The sequence below is a fragment of the Schistocerca gregaria genome, chromosome 3, assembly GCF_023897955.1.
Source record: "Schistocerca gregaria isolate iqSchGreg1 chromosome 3, iqSchGreg1.2, whole genome shotgun sequence".
Taxonomy (NCBI): domain Eukaryota; kingdom Metazoa; phylum Arthropoda; class Insecta; order Orthoptera; family Acrididae; genus Schistocerca; species Schistocerca gregaria.
The window spans coordinates 914,863,351-914,887,306 of NC_064922.1; the positions used below are offsets into that span (position 1 = coordinate 914,863,351).

General features: G+C 44.0%; 1 protein-coding gene and 1 pseudogene across 1 annotated transcript in view; one reads left to right on the top strand and one right to left on the bottom strand.

Moving 5' to 3' along the window:
* Nucleotides 1-8,219: 8,219 nt before the first annotated feature.
* On the bottom strand, nt 8,220-8,337 carry LOC126356715 (5S ribosomal RNA; annotated as a pseudogene).
* A 482-nt stretch (nt 8,338-8,819) lies between these two features.
* Nucleotides 8,820-23,956, top strand: part of LOC126355688 (mucin-17-like) — a 59,004-nt gene continuing 43,867 nt past the window's right edge. The window contains exon 1 of the mRNA XM_050006054.1: nt 8,820-12,803. Coding sequence (XP_049862011.1) covers nt 8,820-12,803 — 3,984 coding nt within the window. The remainder of the gene's footprint in view (nt 12,804-23,956) is intronic.

Here is a 23,956-nt window from a genome sequence, read left to right on the forward strand (position 1 = left end):
GGGGTGATGGTATAGGGTGATATTGGTTACACGTCTCGGTCACCTCTTGTTCGCATTAACGGCACTTTGAACAGTGGACGTTACATTTCATATGTGTTACGACCCGTGGCGCTACCCGCACATTCTCCAGATCTCTCACCAATTGAAAACATCTGGTCAATGATTGCAGATCAACTGGCACGTCACAATACGCCAGTCACTACTCTTGATGAACTGTGGTATCGTTTCGAAACTGCATGGGCAGCTGTACCTGTGAACGCCATCCAAGCTCTGTTTGACTCAATGCCCAGGCGTATCAAGGCCGTTATTTCGGCCAGAGGTGGTTGTTCTGGGTACTGATTTCTCAGGAGCTATACACCCAAATTGAGTGAAAATGTAATCACATGTCAGTTCTGTTTAAATATATTTGTCCAATGAATACCCGTTCGTCATCTGCATTTCTTCTTGGTGTAGCAATGATAATGGCCAGTACTGTATTATGCAGGCAGTATCCAAATCTGCCACTGAAGCTATCTACAAAAATGTCTGATTCTACAACACATGATTAATGACATACGATGTCATGAACATTGAGTTGCGTGAAAATGAAACCGCAGGGCGAATTTTCCTATAGAATAAGCTGAAATATATGTACCAACATGCGTGAAATATGTTTAAAATGTGTGAAATGTTTTAGACATGTTCGTATGTGGGCAAAGCAATTGATTCACTCGCCCCAAACCCCTGCAACTATTTCAACCAAATCTAACACACACTTCAATTAGAGTCTGGAAAGAAATACTATCGATGTAAGAACCATTAGCCTTCTACGGGGGTGACTGTGATATCTTGGGGAGAGGTGGGGGGACAAGGAGATAGACAGAGAGGGTGAAAGAGACAGGAAGAGGAGGAGGAGGAGGAGGGGATGGACAGAGACAGCAGAGATCGAACTGGACAGGGAGAAGAGGAGATGGACAAAGAAAGGAAAAAAAAAGATGAACAGGGACAGAACGAGGAAGAGATATGTAGAGAGATGAGGGATCAGCAGATGAACAGAGAGAGGAGCAGAAGGATAAAGACAGAGGATGGTGGACAGAGAGAGGGGAGAGGAGGGTATGGGCACAGAAAGGAATGGGGAGGAGGTAATTAGGGAGGGGGGGAGGTGGGAAGATGTGGACAAAGAGAGTGGGAGAAGGAGATTGGCAAAGAGAGGGGGAGGAGGAGATTGAAGTAAAGGGGGGAAGCGGAGATGGACAGGGAGTGGAGGGTGGAGGCGATGGATTAATAGACGAATGGAATAAATAAGTGCCACAGCAACGCCGGCTATCTCAGTTTATCATTAAATAAGCATTATTAATCATTTCAAATGTCGACGACGCACTACGTGAATGTAAAAGTAACGCTGTTCCGTTACGAAGTGTAATTCCCGTGGAAAGAAGACTTAATTTTTATCAGGTTGCAAAATAGGTTATTTCAGCTGGCAAAAGTCATGCAAGGAAGATTAAAATACGGATATGAATATGAACAACCTACCTGAAATTTCCTGTGTGACTCTTAAATTCAGATTTTGAAGGCACTGAGTAAACATTTTAGGTGTTAGCTTTTGTCTCTGATATTTTTGTCTTAAGCTTCGACAAGGAAACCTTCTTATAGTTGCAGAAGACAGATTCTTGCATCTGACATGTAATTGCGTGTTACGGTGATAGAGAGCAACCCTTTAGAAATATTATTCCGGTAGCACTTTTCAGCAGACGACACTGCCCTGCATATTATCACCGTGGATGTTGAGAGTTTGTAATTCAAATTGTGTCAATACAGTGCGATAGTGTCGCAAGTTGTCAGAATACTTTTCGGAATCCGTTTCCGGCGTTGAAGCAATGGGGGAAGAATGAAAACTGCTTATCACTTAGGGCACCACCGTTTCTAGTGCTCCCCGACAGTTTCTACGAAAGAAGTGCACCGAGTGCTCTCCACAGCGGCTACGTAAATTGGTTTGTGCTATGAATCTAAGTGATAAACTCTCCATGTGTTGTAATAAATTTGTAGCTTACTGTACGAGAATGAAATTATGAGAGATGAACAGAAATTAGACAGTGCTGTAATTCGTACATTACGATTTAAGCATTCAACATCAGTGCCGCAGCATGACTGACAGAAACTAAACCAGCTACAAACCTGCTACTTAAGCGTTTGGTAGATAATCAGAAAGTCAGAGAAGAAAAGCGTACCGTGAAGAGCAGAGGAAAGGCTGGCCAACCCCTTAATGCACCGTGAATGAAAGAGTGCGTGTTTGAGAGAAGTGACGGCAGGCGCTTATCGATGGCAGGTCTACATCCCTAGCGATGCGATACGAGAGAAGGATAACGTCGCTTATCAACCCGTGACGATATTCCTCCACCCCGCAGCGCTGACCACGCCCGAGACGCTCGAAATTATAAACCGAGAAGCGATATGCTGCTGGGTGCGGCTATTTAAGCCCTCAGAACGGGCAGAAACAGCACAGCACCGGGTTTATCCTCCAGCAGACATGCGGACTCTGGTGAGTACCTAACACAGCAATACAACAAGTGGTAACTTGGCAGTTCCACTGTTCTCTTCTCACTTTTCAGTGCTCCGAATCCATGGATTTCTTTTTGTAGTATAGGAAACACTCACTTCAAACCGAATAAGTCATTTAAGTGCCGTTTTTCGAGACTATGTCTCTTAAGTGATTCCTAATCGATATACAAAAGAACAAAATCAAGGAAGACAGCAGTAAGATCTTCATTCAGTACTCTGTAACATTTCTTTTTAAATGATGATGCACGGTGGATTATTTTATTTCCACGATCGTGGAATTTTATACGTATCGATTTAAAAAAAAAGTTGCCTGTTAGTGTTCGAAACGAAATAATGTGATGGTGGATTGTTCTCAACTAATCTTTCCTTTATTGGCAATTACACAGGTTGTTTTTCATACGCTTAACGGTCGAAGTACAATTGCAAAATACAATCTACATAAATAAGCAACTAAGCCGGCTCACGATGATCATGTCAGATGCAGGTTGCCAATCCAATGGCTTCCAGGCGCAACAAAAGTTTGATTTTCAGTGTTTCGTTCAGTCATTGACCGAATTTGAAAATTTTTAATATTGCCAGAATGTACTCGTTAAGGGGCATAATCTTATACAGGTTTCACACAACAAGACAAGCACCACAGATAGAAACTGTATATAAATCTTGAGGCAGCGTCAGGCGGACTTTATTCATTCAGTATTTCAGAATTAGAGCGTAACTAACATATAATATAACTAACATATAACGTAACTAACATATAATTTCAAACCATTACGAAACTGCTTTTCGCTGACACCCCCACAATATGATGATAGGAAATAAGTTAACCGTTTACTAAATTTTCGTTGTTCATGCAGTCAAAATTCAGCACAAGCCAAGACGTCTTAACTCACTACTTCTCACCAATGACTCTGTTCGCAACACATTTTGCTGACATTATCCATATACACCATAAAATTTGCCTTCAAAATTATATCATTATTTGAGATATAGTTCAAGAGATTTGACAACGTAACGACTGAGATGTGTAAAAAACTAGCTTTTGCTTAAAACGGTGCGCAAATTAGCCACACTCTGCTGAGCCATTGTGCGATAATTAAATAACTTAGGCACTCAACAAAAATTGAACATTAGTACGCTTCGATTGCAGCGTTGTCAGCACAGTAAACTTGTAATGAAAGGAGCCCTGGTTCGAATCCCGGCCGAGCCGGAAATTTTTTTCCGCTCGGCAACTGGGTGTTGTGTTATCCTTAACTTCCTATCGTCAAAAATGACACAAACGTGACCTCAAAACACGGTATATTCGTTCGAACAGGAAGGCATTCATAACGATTCTAGACTTTTTCTCACTTGCATGCATAACGTGAAATATTAACACATTAACTCATTTGTGAGGTTATCAGAAGTTTGAAGATGTTTCATATGTGGGAGTTTAAGTATATATAAAATCGGTGGTTTACTAGTGATATCGCAATACAGAAATATACAGTACATTGAGATTGCAACTAATGAAGGAAAGAAGATTAGCTTTCAGCGCCAAGTTTTCGACGAAATAATTTGAGATGAACGTTGTTAACACTCCAACTCGCCCAGTTGCAACTTTTCTCTTGTCGAAAACCGCAGCCAGAGTAATTGTTATTACTAAATCCCGTGTTCATATTAATCAGTAATGAATGAAGGTTAAGGATCTGTATGATGACGAAAGTAGCTACATGAATAGAGAAGCAGCTGTAGCTTCGACATAGATACTACTTGTTGTTGTTGTTGTTGTGGTCTTCAGTCCTGAGACTGGTTTGATGCAGCTCTCCATGCTGCTCTATCCTGTGCAAGCTTCTTCATTTTCCTGTACCTACTGCAGCCTACATCCTTCTGAATCTGTTTAGTGTATTCATCTCTTGGTCTCCCTCTACGATTTTTATTCTCCACGCTGCACTCCAATACTAAATTTGTGATCCCTTGATGCCTCAAAACATGTCCTACCAACCGATCCCTTCTTCTAGTCAAGTTGTGCCACAAACTTCTCTTCTCCCCAATCCTATTCAATACCTCCTCATTAGTTACGAGATCTATCCACCTTATCTTCAGCATTCTTCTGTAGCACATTTCGAAAGATTCTATTCTCTTCTTGTCCAAACTAGTTATCGTCCATGTTTCACTTCCGTACATGGCTACACTCCAAACAAATACTTTCAGAAACGACTTCCTGATACTTAAATCTATATTCGATATTAACAAATTTCTCTTCTTAAGAAACGCTTTCCTTGCCATTGCCAGTCCACATTTTATATCCTCTCTACTTCGACCATCATCGGTTATTTTACTTCCTAAATAGCAAAACTCCTTTACTACTTTAAGTGTCCCATTTCCTAATCTAATTCTCTCAGCATCACTCGATTTAATGTGACTGCATTCCATTATTCTCGTTTTGCTTTTCTTGATGTTTATCTTATATCCTCCTATCAAGACACTGTCCATTCTATTCAACTGCTCATTCAAGTCCTTTGCTGTCTTTGACAGAATTACAATGTCATCGGCGAACCTCAAAGATTTTACTTCTTCTCCATGAATTTTAACACCTACTCCTAATTTTTCTTTTTTTTTCCTTTACTGCTTGCTCAAAATACAGATTGAATAACATCGGGGAGAGGCTACAACCCTGTCTCACTCCTTTCCCAACCACTGCTTACCTTTCATGCCCCTCGACTCTTATAACTGCCATCTGGTTTCTGTACAAATTGTAAATAGCCTTTCGCTCCCAGTATTTCACCCCTGCCACCTTCAGAATATGAAAGAGAGTATTCCAGTCAACATTGTCAAAAGCTTTCTCTAAGTCTACAAATGCTAGAAACGTAGGCTTGCCCCTCTTTAATCTTTCTTCTAAGATAAGTCGTAAGGTCAGTATTGCCTCACGTGTTCATCATTTCTACGGACTCCAAACTGATCCTCCCCGAGGGCCGCATGTACCAGTTTTTCCATTCGTCTGTTAAGAATTCGAGTTAGTATTTTGCAGCTGTGGCTTATTAAACTGATAGTTCGGTAATTCTCACATCTTTCAGCAACTCCTTTCTTTGGGATTGTAATTATTATATTCTTCTTGAAGTCTGAGGGTATTTCGCCTGTCTCATACATCTCGCTCAACAGCTGGTGGAGTTTTGTCATGACTGGCTCTCCCAAGGCCGTTAGATGTTCTAATGGAATGTTGTCTACTCCCGGGGGCCTTGTTTTGACTCAGGTCTTTCAGTGCTCTGTCAAACTCTTCACGCAGTATCTTATCTCACCTTTCTGCCTTCCCATCTTTGCTTAGAACTGAGTTGCCATCTGAGCTCTTGATATTCATACACGTGGTTCTCTTCTCTCCAAAGGTCTCTTTATTTTTCCTGTAGGCAGTATCTATCTTACCCCTAGTGAGATAAGCTTCTACATCCTTACATTTATCCTCTAGCCATCCCTGCTTAGCCATTTTGCACTTCCTGTCGATCTCATTTTTGAGACGTTTGTATTCCTTTTTGCCTGCTTCATTTACTGTATTTTTATATTTTCTCCTTTCATCAATTAAATTCAATATTTCTTCTGTTACCCAAGGATTTCTAGCAGCCCTCATCTTTTTACCCTCTGCTGCCCTCACTACCTCATCACTCAGAGCTACCCATTCCTCTTATACTGTGTTTCGTTCCCCCATTCCTGTCAATTGTTCCCTTACGCTCTTCTTGAAACTCTGTACAACCTCTGGTTCTTTCAGCTTATCCAGATCCAATGTCCTTAAACTCCCAACTTTTTGCAGTTTCTTCAGTTTTAATCTACAGGTAATATCCAATAGATTGTGGTCAGTGTCCACATCTGCCCCTGGAAATGTCTTACAATTTAAAACCTGGTTCCTAAATCTCTGTCCTACCATTACATAATCTATCTGATACCTTTTAGTATCTCCAGGGTTCTTCCATGTATACAACCTTCTTTCATGGTTCTTAAACCAAGTGTTAGCTATGATTAAGTTGTGCTCTGTGCAAACTTCTACGAGGCGGCTTCCTCTTTCATTTCTTAGCCCCAATCCATATTCACCTACTACGTTTCCTTCTCTTCCTTTTCCTACACTCGAATTCCAGTCACCCATGACTGTTAAATTTTCGTCTCCCTTCACTATCTGAATAACTTCTTTCATTTCAGCATACATTTCTTCAATTTCTTCGTCATCTGCAGAGCTAGTTGGCATATAAAATTGTACTACTGTAGTAGGTGTGGGCTTCGTATCTGTCTTGGCCACAATAATGCGTTCACTATGCTGTTTGTAGTAGCTTACTCGTATTCCTATTTTCCCATTCATTATTAAAACTACTCCTGCATTACCCCTATTTGATTTTGTGTTTATAACCCTGCAGTCACCTGACCAGAAGTCTTGTTCCTCCTGCCGCCGAACGTCACTAATTCCCACTATATCTAACTTTAACCTATCTATTTCCCTTTTTAAATTTTCTAACCTACCTGCCCGATTAAGGGATCTGACATTCTACGCTCCGATCCGTAGAACGCCAGTTTTATTTCTCCTGATAACGACATCCTCTTGAGTAGTCCCCGCCCGGAGATCCGAATTGGGCACTATTTTATCTCCGGAATATTTTACCCAAGAGGACGACATCATCATTTAATCATAAAGTTAAGCTGCTTTCAGCGGTTCGCAGTACCAACACAGCAAGGCCGTTTTGGTCATTGTTACAAGGCCATATCAGTCAATCATCCAGATTGTTGCCCTTGCAACTACTGAAAAGGCTGCTGCCCCTCTTCAGGAACCACACGTTTGTCTGGCCTCTCAACAGATACCCCTCCGTTGTGGTTGTACCTACGTTACGGCTATCTGTATCGCTGAGGCACGCAAGCCTCCCCACCAACGGCAAGGTCCATGGTTCATGGGGGGGGGGGGGGGGAGGGGGGGGGGGAGCTTGAAGTACAACATTAATTTTGTACACACGAAAAATAAAGACACAGATATGCCAGCCGTTGTGGCCGTCCGGTTCTAGGCACTTCAGTCTGGAACCGCGCAACCGCTATGGTCGCAGTTCGAGTTCTGCCTCGGGCATCGATATGTTTGATGTCCTTAGTTAGTTAGGTTTAGGTAGTTATAATTCTAGGGGACTGATGACTTTAGATATCAAGTCCCATAGTGCATAGAGCTATTTGAACCATTTGTTGACACAGATATTGTTTCTTCAGGCACACAACTTTGTAGTAATAATGATAAACTCTGAGCCTAAGAAATGATTTAAAAATAACAGCCAGCTCACTTTTTAATGAATGTAATCGTTTTCTTTTTGTCAATTACAGTCTCTAAACAAATGGATTACTTGCATCAATTGTCATTGCACAGACAGAATGAAAACTATAATGAGAGTTGTGTGTCAGTTAGAAACCACACACAAAATTAAAAAAAGAAACACGTTTTAATGTCTTAATTTAAGTGGCCAAATTCGCAAGAAAAATTTTGAATGAACCAAGAGTCATCAGTACACTCCGTCTTCAGGACACGAGTGGCCTACCGGAACCATCCGACCGCCGTGTCATGCGGATAGGAGGGGCGTGGGATCAGCACACGACTCTGCCGGTCGTTATGATGGCATTCTTGAGCGAAGCCGCTACTGTTCGTTCGAGTAGCTCCTCAATTAGCATCACGAGGCTGAGTGCACTCCGAAAACTAGCAACAGCACATGGAGGCCTGGATGGTGACCCATCCAAGTGGTGACCATGCCCGACAGCGCTTAACTTCGGTGATCTCACGGGAACCGGTGTAGCCACTGCGGCAAGACCGTTGCCCAAACATCGTCAGTAAATAAGGAAATTGAGTGGCATGGCAATAGAGCCATTGAGAATATGAAAATTGTTGGTAGCAGTACAACGAGGATTGCACGATATTTTATTTCATATTTTGTGTGTATGTGTTTGTGTTTGTGTGTGTGCGTGTGTGGGTGGGTGGGTTCGTGGGTGTGCGTGTACGTGGGTGCGTGTCCTTAATTTGGCCCACCAACGAGTTTCGAGTATCCATTGTTAATATCTTGTCATCACTACTGACGTATCAAATGTCGTCTGTTCATAACGAAAAAGGATCACAATCACATTTTGTTCACGTACTGAGTGCTACAACACTTCTACTTGTTTTCTTGCAGGTCGTCTTGTGTGCACTGCTTGCAGTTGCCTTGGCGAGGCCTAGAGTCTTGTTGGAAGCCGCACCGTCACCATGTTCGAAAAAGGCAGGAGCAACCGGTGCTGTCAGCCTGAGGGACAGAGTCGGAGCAACCATGGGAAAAGAAGGCGCCTTATCAGTTAGCAACGAATTTGCCCACTCTGAAGCGGCCAGTTCCGAAACATCTAGTCTGTCTCCTTCTCCCGAAAAACCTAACAGTTCCCCAAGCAGCAACTTGCACACCTACCGTAATATAGGTGTTACTCCTGGTAGCAAAATGCCCTCACTTGGCTCCATGAGTCCGTCTCAAACGTCGCCAAATTCTAAAGATGCTGTTAGTATTCAGAATACTGACAGCTCCGAAACATCTAAGCTTTCTCCTATCGCCACAAAAGCTGACAGTTCATCAGAGACCAAGTTGAAGCCCAACCGTAAGATAGGTCTCGCTTCCGGTAGCAAACTGCCCTCATCTGGCTCCCTTAGTCTGTCTCATACGTCGCCAGAATCTAAGGAAGCTGTTAGTCTTCAGGATACTGATAGCTCCGAAAAGTTCAACGTGTCTCCTATCGTCGAAAACCCCGACAGTTCATCAGGCAGCAAGTTGAACCCCAACCGTAAGACAGGTCTCGCTTCTGGTAGCAAGCTGCCCTCATCTGGCTCCCTTAGTCTGTCTCAAAAGTCTTCAGAATCTAAGGATGCTGTTAGCCTTCAGGATACTGATAGCTCCGAAAAATTCAAAGTGTCTCATATCGACGAAAAACCCGACAGTTCATCGGAGAGCAAGTTGAACCCCAACCGTAAGACAGGTCTCGCTTCTGGCAGCAAACTGCCCTCATCTGGCTCCCTTAGTCTGTCTCAAAAGTCGTCAGAATCTAAGGATGCTGTTAGCCTTCAGGATACTGATAGCTCCGAAAAGTTCAACGTGTCTCCTATCGTCGAAAACCCCGACAGTTCATCAGAGAGCAAGTTGAACCCCAACCTTAAGACAGGTCTCGCTTCCGGTAGCAAGCTGCTCTCATCTGGCTCCCTTAGTCTGTCTCAAAAGTCTTCAGAATCTAAGGATGCTATTAGCCTTCAGGATACTGATAGCTCCGAAAAGTTCTACCTGTCTCCTATCGCAGGAAAACCCGACAGTTCATCAGAGAGCAAGTTGAACCCCAACCGTAAGACAGGTCTCGCTTCTGGCAGCAAACTGCCCTCATCTGGCTCCCTTAGTCTGTCTCAAAAGTCGTCAGAATCTAAGGATGCTGTTAGCCTTCAGGATACTGATAGCTCCGAAAAGTTCAAAGTGTCTCCTGTCGACGAAAAACCCGACAGTTCATCAGAGAGCAAGTTGAAGCCCAACCGTAAGACAGGTCTCGCTTCCGGTAGCAAACTGCTCTCACCTGGCTCCCTTAGTCTGTCTCAAACGTCGCCAGAATCTAAGGAAGCTGTTAGTATTCAGGATACTGATAGCTCCGAAAAGTTCTACCTGTCTCCTATCGCAGGAAAACCCGACAGTTCATCAGAGAGCAAGTTGAACCCAAACCGTAAGACAGGTCTCGCTTCCGGTAGCAAGCTGCCCTCATCTGGCTCCCTTAGTCTGTCTCAAACGTCGCCAGAATCTAAGGAAGCTGTTAGTCTTCAGGATACTGATAGCTCCGAAAAGTTCAACGTGTCTCCTATCGTCGAAAACCCCGACAGTTCATCAGGCAGCAAGTTGAACCCCAACCGTAAGACAGGTCTCGCTTCTGGTAGCAAGCTGCCCTCATCTGGCTCCCTTAGTCTGTCTCAAAAGTCTTCAGAATCTAAGGATGCTGTTAGCCTTCAGGATACTGATAGCTCCGAAAAATTCAAAGTGTCTCATATCGACGAAAAACCCGACAGTTCATCGGAGAGCAAGTTGAACCCCAACCGTAAGACAGGTCTCGCTTCTGGCAGCAAACTGCCCTCATCTGGCTCCCTTAGTCTGTCTCAAAAGTCGTCAGAATCTAAGGATGCTGTTAGCCTTCAGGATACTGATAGCTCCGAAAAGTTCAACGTGTCTCCTATCGTCGAAAACCCCGACAGTTCATCAGAGAGCAAGTTGAACCCCAACCTTAAGACAGGTCTCGCTTCCGGTAGCAAGCTGCTCTCATCTGGCTCCCTTAGTCTGTCTCAAAAGTCTTCAGAATCTAAGGATGCTATTAGCCTTCAGGATACTGATAGCTCCGAAAAGTTCTACCTGTCTCCTATCGCAGGAAAACCCGACAGTTCATCAGAGAGCAAGTTGAACCCCAACCGTAAGACAGGTCTCGCTTCTGGCAGCAAACTGCCCTCATCTGGCTCCCTTAGTCTGTCTCAAAAGTCGTCAGAATCTAAGGATGCTGTTAGCCTTCAGGATACTGATAGCTCCGAAAAGTTCAAAGTGTCTCCTGTCGACGAAAAACCCGACAGTTCATCAGAGAGCAAGTTGAAGCCCAACCGTAAGACAGGTCTCGCTTCCGGTAGCAAACTGCTCTCACCTGGCTCCCTTAGTCTGTCTCAAACGTCGCCAGAATCTAAGGAAGCTGTTAGTATTCAGGATACTGATAGCTCCGAAAAGTTCTACCTGTCTCCTATCGCAGGAAAACCCGACAGTTCATCAGAGAGCAAGTTGAACCCCAACCGTAAGACAGGTCTCGCTTCCGGTAGCAAGCTGCCCTCATCTGGCTCCCTTAGTCTGTCTCAAACGTCGCCAGAATCTAAGGAAGCTGTTAGTATTCAGGATACTGATAGCTCCGAAAAGTTCAACATGTCTGCTATTGCTGGAAAACCCGACAGTTCATCAGAGAGCAAGTTGAAGCCCAACCGTAAGACAGGTCTCGCTTCCGGTAGCAAACTGGCCTCATCTGGCTCCAATAGCCCGTCTCAAACGTCGTCAGAATGTAAGGATGCTGTTAATCTCCAAGTTAGTGATAGCTCCGAAAAGTCCAACTTGTCTCCTTTCGCCGAAAAACTCGACATTTCCTCAGAGAGCAAGTTGAACCCTAGCCGTATGACAGGTCTCGCTTCCGGTAGCAAAATGCCTTCACCTGGCTCCAATACACCGTCTCAAACGTTGTCAGACTCTAAGGATGCTGTTAGTCTTCAAGTTAGTGATAGCTCCGAAACGTCTAACATGTCTCCTTTTGCCAAAAAACCTGACAGTTCCTCTAAGAGCAAATTGAACCCCAACCGTCAGATAGGTCTCGCTTCTGGTGGCAAAATGCCCTTGACTGGCTCCATTAGTTCTTCTCAAACATCGCCACAGGTTACGAATGCTGCTCGTCTTCTCAGTATTGATAGCTCCGAAACACCCAACTCGTCTCCTTCCGCCGAAAGAGCAGACAACTCCTCAGAAAGAGTGTTGGAGGATAACAGTTCAGTGAATCCGTCTCCTGGTAGCAAAGTGCCCTCATCTGGCTCAGTTAGTACCCCTGGTAAATCACCATCGCTTAATACTGCAGACAGTTTCTCAGATTTTGACACGTCCAGTGTCTCCGCATCTGCCGAAACACCCAAAGATAACTTACCTGCCAGCAACACATTTCAAAGTATTCCAGTAAGTAACCTGCAAGCCCCTTCCTCTGTTGACTCCCAAGAAAGCATTTCTAAAACTATGAGCAATACTGTCAGTGCAGGCACTTCAGGTGCATTTCAGCCTGTCAACAAGCCCAGTACCTCCTTTGTGGATCCTTCTGCCAGCGACTTTCCATCGAGTCTCTCTGCCGACACGGAAGCAGATTATTCTCCTGCCAGTGCCCATAGCTATCCCATCAGTAGCTTTGCTCCTGCTGCACTTGCCACTGCCATTCCTTATTTGAACACTGCCAATAATTACTGGCTTTCCTGCTGGCCTTTCTGCAGCAATTCACATAACAGTGTCAACGTGCACCTGCCCATGGCAATGATGTGCACACCTCCCAGTGCTAACAAGGCCATTTTTGATATTCCCATTAGCAACCCGTTTCCTGTTCTTTGCACGGAGGACAGATTCTTACCTGACATCGTTGTCGTCTGCAGAAAAGATGTGGACACTACTCAGGGTGAACTTCTCGCCGACTCGCCGTCCAACTGTGCGATGACTCCGCAACAACTGTCATTGGACCAACTTAGTGAGGTGAGAAATTGAAAGCATAACCTGGTTTTGTGTTTAATGATCTTCTACAGCTCCCTGCACTTGGAATAACGCTGCGTTTAAGTGCTTACCACAGCCGAGCGGACTGTACATTGCTTAATGTGTTTCAAGTTATAGCGTATGTTGTGTGTTGACAGACGACTAAAGGAAGTACAAGGGCAATATCTGTATGTATCTAAATAAAACGTACACTCATAACAGTATTCATACTATACTCTTTAACGAACAGTCACATCTTGTGTTACATTCTAAGCTGCTTAATATGCAACCAATCACCACGAAAAAAGGATCTGAGATGGCATAGAAATACACATTTTCCTCTGTGTACCACTACTAATGCATTTTCTCTAACTGTATTTTTAATAACCTAGAACTAATAGATGTCCCAGTATTTAGTAAAAATTTTCTAGTGTTTAATTCTATGCTAAAGAATTGTTTAATCACTCAGAGATAACTCACAAAAGAAATGGTTCAAATGGCTCTGAGCACTATGGGACTTAACATCTGTGGTCATTAGTCCCCTAGAACTTAGAACTACTTAAACCTAACTAACCTAAGGACATCACACACATCCATGCCCGAGGCAGGATTCGAACCTGCGACCGTATAACTCACATGGTTTGACGTTAGAAACACTAAAATCTTCATTAGCTCTCCGACTGCCTAGGGATTCCTAATTTTAGAGATCCGTCATCCACTTGAGCTTTACATTCAGTTGTGTCTTTGGTCAAAAGTATTGTCGATAAAGTTAATTTTCCGCGATCTAAATGTCTACCAGGCGCAAATTCTTGACACGCGTGTCAGGTTTCAGAATCAGGTAGCGAACATCATTTACGTTTCTAACGTTTTCACCTTACGAAGTGTAAGTGTATAGAGCAATGCTGTGAACCTAAGCAAACATTAAACAGAAGCATGGTCTAAAAAAAATACGCAGTTGAAAATTTACTGGCTCTGACTGTAGGAAGCCAAGCTAATTACCTTCCACCTAGATGTAAAGCAGCAGGAAACACTTATGAGCTTTCACGGCTTTGCCCTTGTCTAAAAAGCCAAACATTTTAAGTAAAGCAGACACACGCATCAGGCTGAGAGGACACAGAACTTAAGAGGCTGTCTAGCAGACACAGACAGTGACTCTGCTGTGGTAATCACTCGCTCATTCAGCAGATGATTATTTGCTGTTGTATAAGACAGTTGACAACAATTATTCGATGAATAGAAAGACAACATTCCTCATGGATAAACGGATGTGAAGTACTTTTGCCTAAAGGGATTTATGAAATGTACGGAAACGTAAATCATATTGGACTGACGAGAGACAACTAATTACCACAGAAATAAAAAGTTGAAACACAGACCATTCATTGTTGGATATCAAGAGTTAAGAAGATACCAAGGTGTGAATCGTGGAATGTGGGTAGGTGCCATTAGACGATATGCGGGCTAACAGAGATGTCTGTAACTGAGGACAGTGATGTATGAGATGCCTGGAGAAGCCCTTGTCTAGCAGTGGTGTTCAGGCCTAATATAATATTTGTGAACAAGATTACTTAGCGACAGATTTAAAACAAGCTGCTGCTAGTTCACTCCATAAGCTAATGAGTAGAAAGTCATCTCTAATTAATGCTTTCAAGAAAAAGTATTAAGGACAATGCATCTAAGGTAAAACATCGGAAATTCAGTTGTTTACAGTCGATTTTTAACGATCGAACTGTCTTATAATATTTCTGTAGCAAGGGCTTCATAGGACACACTATATCCAACCTGACCGAATTAAAGAAGACTTGCAAATCGTCTGTATAGTACCAGGGATACTTTAGCATTTCCGCGATTCGTTGTGATTGTGGGGAGCCATTTTCAATGATTGATTAAGGATACAGGTCATAGTGGTTTTGCTCGTACAGGGTGTTCGTAAATTCCGTTACAACTTCTAGGACTTTTAGAGGGGATTTAGTACATAAAATTTTGATAGGAACCCCTGACTACAAAATAACCATTTCCGTTTTACGATGGTTTCAGTTCAGATGTTTAACTCTTACACTTCTGTTCGAGGAACTGAATTAGGCATGACACAGTACAGTATTAGGTAACAACTCTAAAGCAATACAAGTATTAGGTAACAATTCTAAAGGAAACATAACGAAACATCCATTTATTACTTCCATGGTTGTGTCAAGTGTCTACTCTCATACCCGTCGAGGAACATTCGTTGGTGTTTGCACTTAAACTTTACGTGCTTACGCTATTCCAAAACAAGAAAAGAACCCAGCATACTGTACGTACAGGACATTAGCGATGCATTACAACAGCAGCTTGATGTAGCGGCCACCAACGTTGTTACAGACGTTGTATCTACGAAGCATGTCCTGGTACACACTGTTCATCCCACACACCCGTGGAAGCTGACCGCTGCGAGAATTATAATTGAAATGTGTCAATAAATCACTTAGTCTTAATAAACTGCTTAATTTCTTTTCCGGGAGTGAATTTGGTTTCTGACTCGTTTCTGAAATTATTCCACAAAATAAACTTCTCTACAACTACACTTCACTTCTTTGTTTAGTTTCGATGACCATTATCAAGTGGTCGTCATATTACTCGGTACACGCATGAGTCAGATGACACTGAATATTTACAACCTCACATATTAAATGATCGTAATACAATGATAGGTCGTGTCTGGCAAGTATGATCGCTCGATAATTGACCTTTGGGTCTGAATTCTTTCTGACGATCTCCTGTCTGGTAGGATGTGGTCCGACACGACTCTCACGCACCAAACTCGAGATGTCAGAGAAGTATGTAACCTAGTATCATCGACTATTTGTTGGGTGAAATCCATTCTCTGTAATTCTCTACAATTTTTGGATGTACTACTCTGTTCTTTACTGGTATTCCTACACCACCTGCTCATGATTCGCTTCCATAAACCACCCTGCACCAAACGTACATACTAAGAAATTTTTCTCAGAAATGAAGGCTAGCTTTGAGGCTAGAGAGGACTACTTGCTTATGTCCTTCTTGTTCAGTCCGTCAAGCGGTATTTTGTATCCTTGGTAGGACTTGGGACGGCAATGGTATTATTTTGTTTATCACATGGTTCTGAAGATTGGAGTTAATTTTATCGCTAGCCTCACTTGTATTATACCTCATTGCTGATAGACCTACACTACTGGCCATTAAAATTGCTACACCACGAAGATTACGTGCTACAGACGCGAAAATTAACCTACAGGAAGAAGACGCTGTGAATTGCAAATGATAAGCTTTTCAAGAGCATTCACACAAGGTTGGCGCCGGTGGCGACACTTACAACAAACTAGGAAAGTGTCCAACCGATTTCTCACACACAAACAGCACTTGACCGGCTTTGCCTGGGGAAACGTTGTTTGTGATGCCTCGTGTAAGGAGGAGAAATGCGTACCATCACGTTTCCAACTTTGATAAAGGTCGGATTGTAGCCTATCGCGATTGGGGTTTATCGTATCGCGACACTGCTGCAGGCATTGGTCGAGATCCAATGACTGTTAGCAAAATGTGGAATCGGTGGGTTCAGGAGGGTAATACGGAACGCCGTGCTGGATCCCAACGGCCTCGTATCACTAGCACTCGAGATGACAGGCATCTTATCAGCATTGCTATAACGGATCGTGCAGCCACGTCTTGATCCCATCTGCACGAACAGTTCGACGATGTCTGCAGCAGCATGGACTACCAGGTCGGAGACCATGGCTGCGGTTACCCTTGACGCTGCATCACAGACGGGAGCGCCTGGGATGGTGTACTCAATGACGGACCTGGGTCCACGAATGGCAAAACGTAACTTTTTCGGATTAATCCAGGTTCTGTTTACAGCATCATGATGGTCGCATCCTTGTTTGACGACATCACGGTGAACGCACATTGGAAGCGTGTATTCGTCATCGCCGTACTGGCGTATCACCGGGAGTGATGGTATGGTGTGCCATTCGTTACACGTCTCGGTCACCTCTTGTTCGCATTGACGGCAATTTTAACAGTGGACGTTACATTTCAGATGTGTTACGACCCGTGGCTCTACCCTTCATTCGATCCCTGCGAAACCCTACATTTCAGCAGGATAATGCACGACCGCATGTTGCAGGTCCTGTACGGGCCTTTCTGGATACAGAAAATTTTCGACTGATGCCCTGGCCAGCACATTCTCCAGATCTCTCACCAATTGAAAACATCTGCTCAATTGTGGCCGAGCAACTGTCTCGTCACAATATGCTAGTCACTACTCTTGATGAACTGTGGTATCGTGTTGAAACTGCATGGGAAGCTGCACCTGCACCCGCCATCCAAGCTCTCTTTGACTCAATGCCCAGGCGCTTCAAGGCCGTTATTACGGCCAGAGGTGGTTGTTCTGGGTACTGATTTCTCAGGATCTATGCATCCAAATGGCGTGAAAATGTAATCACATATCACATGTCAGTTCTAGTATAAGATATTTGTCTGATGAATACCCGTGTATCATCTGCATTTCTTTGTGGTGTAGCAATTTTTAATGGCCAGTAGTGTAGATAACGTAGTAAATTGTGGCTTTGTAATTGTTATTTCCTGCGATACCATCAGTATTTACCGCCTTACTGGTTACAGATCGGAGCAGTCTACACTGCTGGGGATCCGGCAGCCGCTGCCTTTTCTCCAGCGTGTGCCATCGTCGGTCCGTCGGTTGCAGCTCCCACCGGGCTGTCTGCAGACACCATCAATTACGCTGCTCCGTGGATCGTGTCACCGAACACCGTCACCTTCGGTGGCGTTCCTGTTCGTACAATGGGACATCCCGTAACTGTTCCACACAGTGTGCCTTCGAACACCATCACATTCGGTGGTTGGCCTTCTACTACTGTGCAGTACAACAGACTGCTGTTTTAATGAACAGTCATCGTGGAGCCATCGGAGTCGCTGGTGTCCCTGTTCGTGGACCGGCTGCTGCGAGCTGCTAACTCATGACTGCGATTATTTGCCTCACTGACAAACAAACGTATTCACGAGAGAGCATAGAGAAACTGTTAAGCTGTCTGCACAGAATGTGCACTGTTGTTTAAACAGTAGGTCTAGAAATGTGCCCCATAAAAAGACGAAAGACAACCATGTCTAGAAAATCGTGTACGCTATGTTGTTACTGATGTAAATAAAAATGCAGTTGCAGCTTAATTTTCGTTTGCTTATTTTTACGTGTTCCTTAACTTATTAAGTAATATGTTTCGCCGCTTAATTTTCATTTGCTTATTCTTACATGTTCCTTAACTTATTAAGTAATATGTTTCAACACACTTTTTGAGTCATTTACTGACGGAGGCATCAACAGAAAAAATAAAAACCAGAGCAGCTATAACTATCAACAATAAATTAAGAGTGCGCAAGGAAGTAGACTGCAAGAAGAGGGAAATGGGAAGTATGAAAAATGTAGTAATGAATTTGCATTATGGCTAACAAAACAGGAGAGGTGTTTCATATCATATGTTTCAAATGTCTTTACGACCACCACAGCACAAGGAAGAAAAAATCTTCAAGAAAACAACCGTGAATTAGTCTGTGAAATATATTTTGGCAAAAAGAGAACTGTTGCGATGTTATCCTTAGCAACTAAGCAGTTAGCCATAGTATTTATCAGTGTGTAGCAAGATAACAGTAATGTAGTCTCAGACTAATTTATGCAGTTTACAAGATCAGACATTTGGAAAACAAATATAGTACTTACAATAAGCGTAAAATATATAAATGGAACTTATAAAACGTCTCCCACTCCATCTGGGCGACTGGTACAGTAACCGCATAAAGATTGTTGTTGAATTAAACAGTCTTGGTCCGAAAATATTTTCGCACCCATGTCTGTTTTAATTAGGAATAACTGAAACTTCTACTATTCCACTTGTATATAGACGTCTGTAATCACAACCAGAGAAAGACTTACTTTTGTATATAATATTATCCATGTAGGGGGACCGGGACGGAATCCACTGCCGGCCTAGAACAGCCCCAGCCATAAAATTTCGTCTAGAGCTGCTAGAGTGGGCTCACACAGGCAAGTGTTTACCGACAAATATCTGTTCTGGTTTAATAAGGTGCTACTGCTGCCGCGCTCTAGTTGCATAGTCGCTATTCAACTGTTATAACTAACTGGACTAACTAAGTGGACCGTTTCCAACCAACGCATGTCTGTCGTAGTTTTTTCTTCACAATCAACGTTTTTTCTACCTAAATCACTATGTTCTTAGCTGTGATTGCATAAAATTCACTCGGAAAAAAATGCTTATGATGGTCACTGAATATTTTCTCAACAGATATGCGACTGGATCACAGTGTCCTACTCGTACATTCCGTTCCGTCAAGTCCTGGTCGCCTTCATTCTTCGATTAATGGATTCTACTGCATGTTTTGTCTTTCTCGTATGCAGATGGTACTGAAAACCGATAGACAAAATCAATAACTCGACTGGGTCAAGCTTCCCTACTTTTAGCTTGGAAAATGTTGCAACAATACCCAGAGTTATACGAGGGTAGAAACGAGTGGCAAGAAAGAGAGCTAAAACTGCTATTCTCAAATCGTCTCCCCAAACGAGTTCACTACAAGAAGCGTCAACAAATTCTGAGGAAATAAGGAAGCTAAAGAGAAAAGTGAAAGCGTCAGACTGCTATCTCAAAAAGAGATGAAGAAAACTGTACCACATTAAAATCTATGCTGGACCGCGACTCGAAAAAGTCACAGCGAAAATTTCATTGTGGAAATATCCCCCAGGCAGTGGCTAAGCCAAGCCTCTGCAATATCCTTTCTTCCAGCAGTGCTAGTCCCGCAAGTTTCGCAAGAGAAGTTTGTAAGAGAGGAGGCGATATACTAGCGGAAGTAAAGAAGCTGTGAGGACGAAGCGTGAGTTGTGATGGCTAGCTCAGTTAGTACTGCAGCACTGGTATCGCTCTATTATCGGAGGCCTCCTAGCGCGACTTAAAGTACTCACCCTATGCAGCCATACGTTCGTTGCCGGGCATATGCGGGTGACCTCCTGCTCGTGACACGTACACTTACGGAAACATATAATTCCATCGCATGGATCCGACAGTATGGGCGAACCTGGGGAAGCATACTGAATGTGGCCAAATCGGCGATTAGGAGCATCGATTATGGCCTCCAAGACGAAAGGGCATACCCATCGTACAGTGTCGAATGCCTACCACCACTTGCTTCAGACGATACGAACTCTCATAGAACACAACCTCCACCACTGAATCTAATCCAGCAGGCGGACCATGTCAGGACTTATGTCCCTCCTAAGATGGTACACATATCTCAAAACTTCCCTCTGCCAAAGGTCCTAGGACGAGAATTCCAGGCGGCATTTGTACGCCTTGTATCAGCAGGAACCTTCTTTAAGATCTTCTACGACATCCTCGCTGTTCCAACTTCAACAGGACTCGGTGTCGGCTGTGTTAGAGACAGGCCATCTAGTTTACTCTTAATTACCACGACAAAGCGTTGGTATGGGCATTCCTTGTCGCTTATCCACAGCCTCTAGGAGGTTCTCTTGCCGGCCTCCCATGTCTCACCTGTCAATGTGGCCCACGTTGTCCCAACACTTTCCCACATATCGAGCTAGTTTGTCGAACACGAGCAAAAGACTGTTGCATGTTGTTATCGCAACAAACCCCCCTCCATATGTTGGAGAACCTGCGCCCAGGTATCGGTGTGGAAGAACGTTCATAAGCCCTTCATTATAACCAATGAACGAGCGCTGTGGTACCATGTCGTAAATGGTAAACACTAAACAAACCAGCCGCTTCACCGTGGCCTGGCCATATCACCATTATCTACGTGTTGCCAAAGTGAGGATATTGATGGGCATAGTCAGATGTCCGTCGGCTTATGATGTAAGGTAACTCGTGCAAACAATACTGGCATGCTAACCCTGTTACCAATGGCTGTCAGTTTGCAATTCCTTCTCCTCCTGGTGGACTCAAATTTTCCACTTAACAAGCACCACGCTATAACATGATTCAAGGGCCTGACGACAGCATACCTCTTCAGCGAGAAGGCGCTCTCCAAGCGCAATGTTTGGTATCACGTTTTAGATGCTCAAATAACACTTGACCGAACGCCGTACTACCACCGTCAATTTGCTGAATACTTACACAGTGTAATTTATGACACCCACCTCAGTTGGGATGTACCCCACATTGGACGTGCCTAACACTTCATGACATCCTTTTTCGGAATGGTACGGTGTAACAGCCTGGTCCTGGCCAGTGAGCAGAACATGTGCTTCAACAAGTGTGCACTACATCTTCCAAATTATACTTCTTTGTTTCCTCCATTATTCCAATCCTTTTTCTTTCTGTTTCTTGTCATGTCCCCATATTCCTGGTCATGAGCTGTTTGGATAGTGTATCCTTATTGAGCACAGGAGGGAAATTTTTTGTATAACGTAAAAAATAATAAATAAATAAAATAACAAAAAATGGAACTCTATACACTTGCTGTCTTGACACAGCACCCACTACAGGTGATGGGGACATTGTGACCAGGTTTTGCATCACGAACCACACCTACATGCTCCTTCCCTCTCCCTACACCACGGCCGGCCGCGGTGGTCTTGCGGTTCTAGGCGCTCAGTCCGGAACCGCGCGACTGCTACGGTCGTAGGTTCCAATCCTGCCTCGGGCATGGATGTGTGTGTGATGTCCTTAGGTTAGTTAGGTTTAAGTAGTTCTGAGTTCTAGGGGTTGATGAATACAGATGTTAAGTCCCATAGTGCTTAGAGCCGAGCCTACACCACGATCTTACAATCGTTGTGCCTCCACCCCCCCTACTCCCACCTGCCCCCCCCCCCCCCCCCCGAACCGACACACACCAACAACACCAACAAGAAAGTTGATAGAAGACTTGCCCACAAAAGGCAAACGTCCCAATATTGCTCTCAGTCTGGCATACAGTTTTAATCTGCCAGTAAGTTTCACCCTCTTACAAATATATACACATCAAAAAAAAGTTTTGTATCACCCTAGTTCCCAGAATTCCTGAAGATAGACGTTGACTGTTGATATTGTACCACACACACAGTCCCTGTTGCTGTTCAGAGGTGTCACTAAACCCGCCCAAAGGTGTAAACAACCACACATGAGCAGCATCTATAAGACGGAGAGAGTCCGACAGCCGCTCAGTTTCTGTCATTCCACCAGAAAGGAGGTACTCAGCTCGTGTGGTTCAACCATGCCTAGACAGTCAATACCGCTGTTCGATCGCGTCCGCGTTGTTACTTTGTGCCAGGAAGGCCTCTCAACAGGGGAAGTGTCTAGGCATCTCAGAGTTAACCAAAGTGGTGTTGTTCGGACATGGAGGAGATACAGAGAGACAGGAACTGTCGATGTCATGCCTTGCTCAGGCCGCCCAAGGGCTAGTACTGCAGTGGATGACCGCTACCTACTGATTATGGATCGGAGTAACACTGACAGCAACGCACTATGTTGAATGAAGCTTTTTGTGCAGCCACAGGACGTCGTGTTACGACTAAAACTGTGCTCCATGGGATGCATGATGCCCAACTTCACTCTCGACGTCCATGACGAGGTCCATCTTTGCAACCATGACACCATGCAGCGCAGTACAGATGGGCCCAGCGACACGCCGAATGGACCGCTCAGGATTGGCATCACGTTCTCTTCACCAATGAGTGTCGCTTGTGCCTTCAACCAGACAATCGTCGGAGACATATTTGGAGACAACACTGTGAGGCTGAACGCCTTAGATATACTGTCCAGCGACTGCAGCTAGATATAGGTTCCTTGCTGTTTTGGGCTGGCATTATGTGGGGCCGACGTACGCCGCTGGTGGTCATGGAAGGCGCTGCAGTGACTGTACGAAATGTGAATGCTATCCTCTGATAGTGCAACCATATCGACAGCGTATTGGTGAGGTATTCGTCTTCTTGGACGACATCGTGCACAGCTTGTGAATGACTTCCTTCAGAATAACGATATCGACCGCCTAGAGTGACCAGCATGTTCTACAGACATGAACCCTATCGAACATGTACGGGATGGATTGAAAAGGGCTATTTATAGACGACATGAACCATCAACGACTTTGAGGGATGTACGCCGAATCGCCGTTGAGTAGCGGGACAATCTGAACCAACAGTGCCTTGATAAACTTGTGGATACTATGCCATGAGGAATGCAAACATGCATCATTGCAAGAGGATAGGCTACTGTGTATCAGAGGTACCGGTGTGAACAGCAATCGGCACCACCACCTCTGAAGGTCTCACTGTATAGTGGTACAACATGTAAAGTGTGGTTTTCATGAGCAATAAAAAGGGCGGAAGTGATATTTATGTTGATCTCTATTCCAATTTCCTGTACAGGCTCCGGAGCTCTCGGAACCGAGGTGACGGGTTCAAATGGCTCTGAGCACTATGAGATTTAAAATCTGAGGTCATCAGTCCCCTTAGAACTTACAACTACTTAAACCTAACAAACCTAAGGACATCACACACATCCTTGCCCGAGGCTGGCTTCGAGCCTGCGACCGTAGCAGTCTCGTGGTTCCAGACTCAAGCGCCTAGAACGGCTCAGCCACTCCGGTGAACCGAGGTGATTCACAACATTATTTGATCTCTGAATTATTTTATGTTATCCTCATTTGCAAACTGCATTGCCAAAATATTTGAGTGAACGGCTCCCAATTATTCCAAAAAGGTTTTTCATTGTTGAGACCTGAAAAATTTACTCAAAACGTTAGGCAGGTTGCTACACCCCAATCTCCCCTATCTGAAATGAAGAAGAGTATCAAAATGTGAACCGGATAGTTTACGTACAAAAAATAGTCTGATATAAGCATAGAACTGCAATTAGAACTAAACATCTAATATGCACCTGCCTGTCTCAAAGTGCACTACGGCCAGCGATACGAGTTGGCACAAGGGTTCGGCCGACCAAAGGTCGCGGATTAGCTTAGCCTTGGATGTGTAGTTAGTTACAAAGAATGCTCCTGGCTCTCAGCCCTGGCCCGCAACTGCGGAGATGTGTCAGGAAACATTAATACGTTCTGCAGTTGGAAGCATATTCTGCGATGCACTCGACAGTGGTTTACTGAATACGGATGTACACGTAGATGTACAG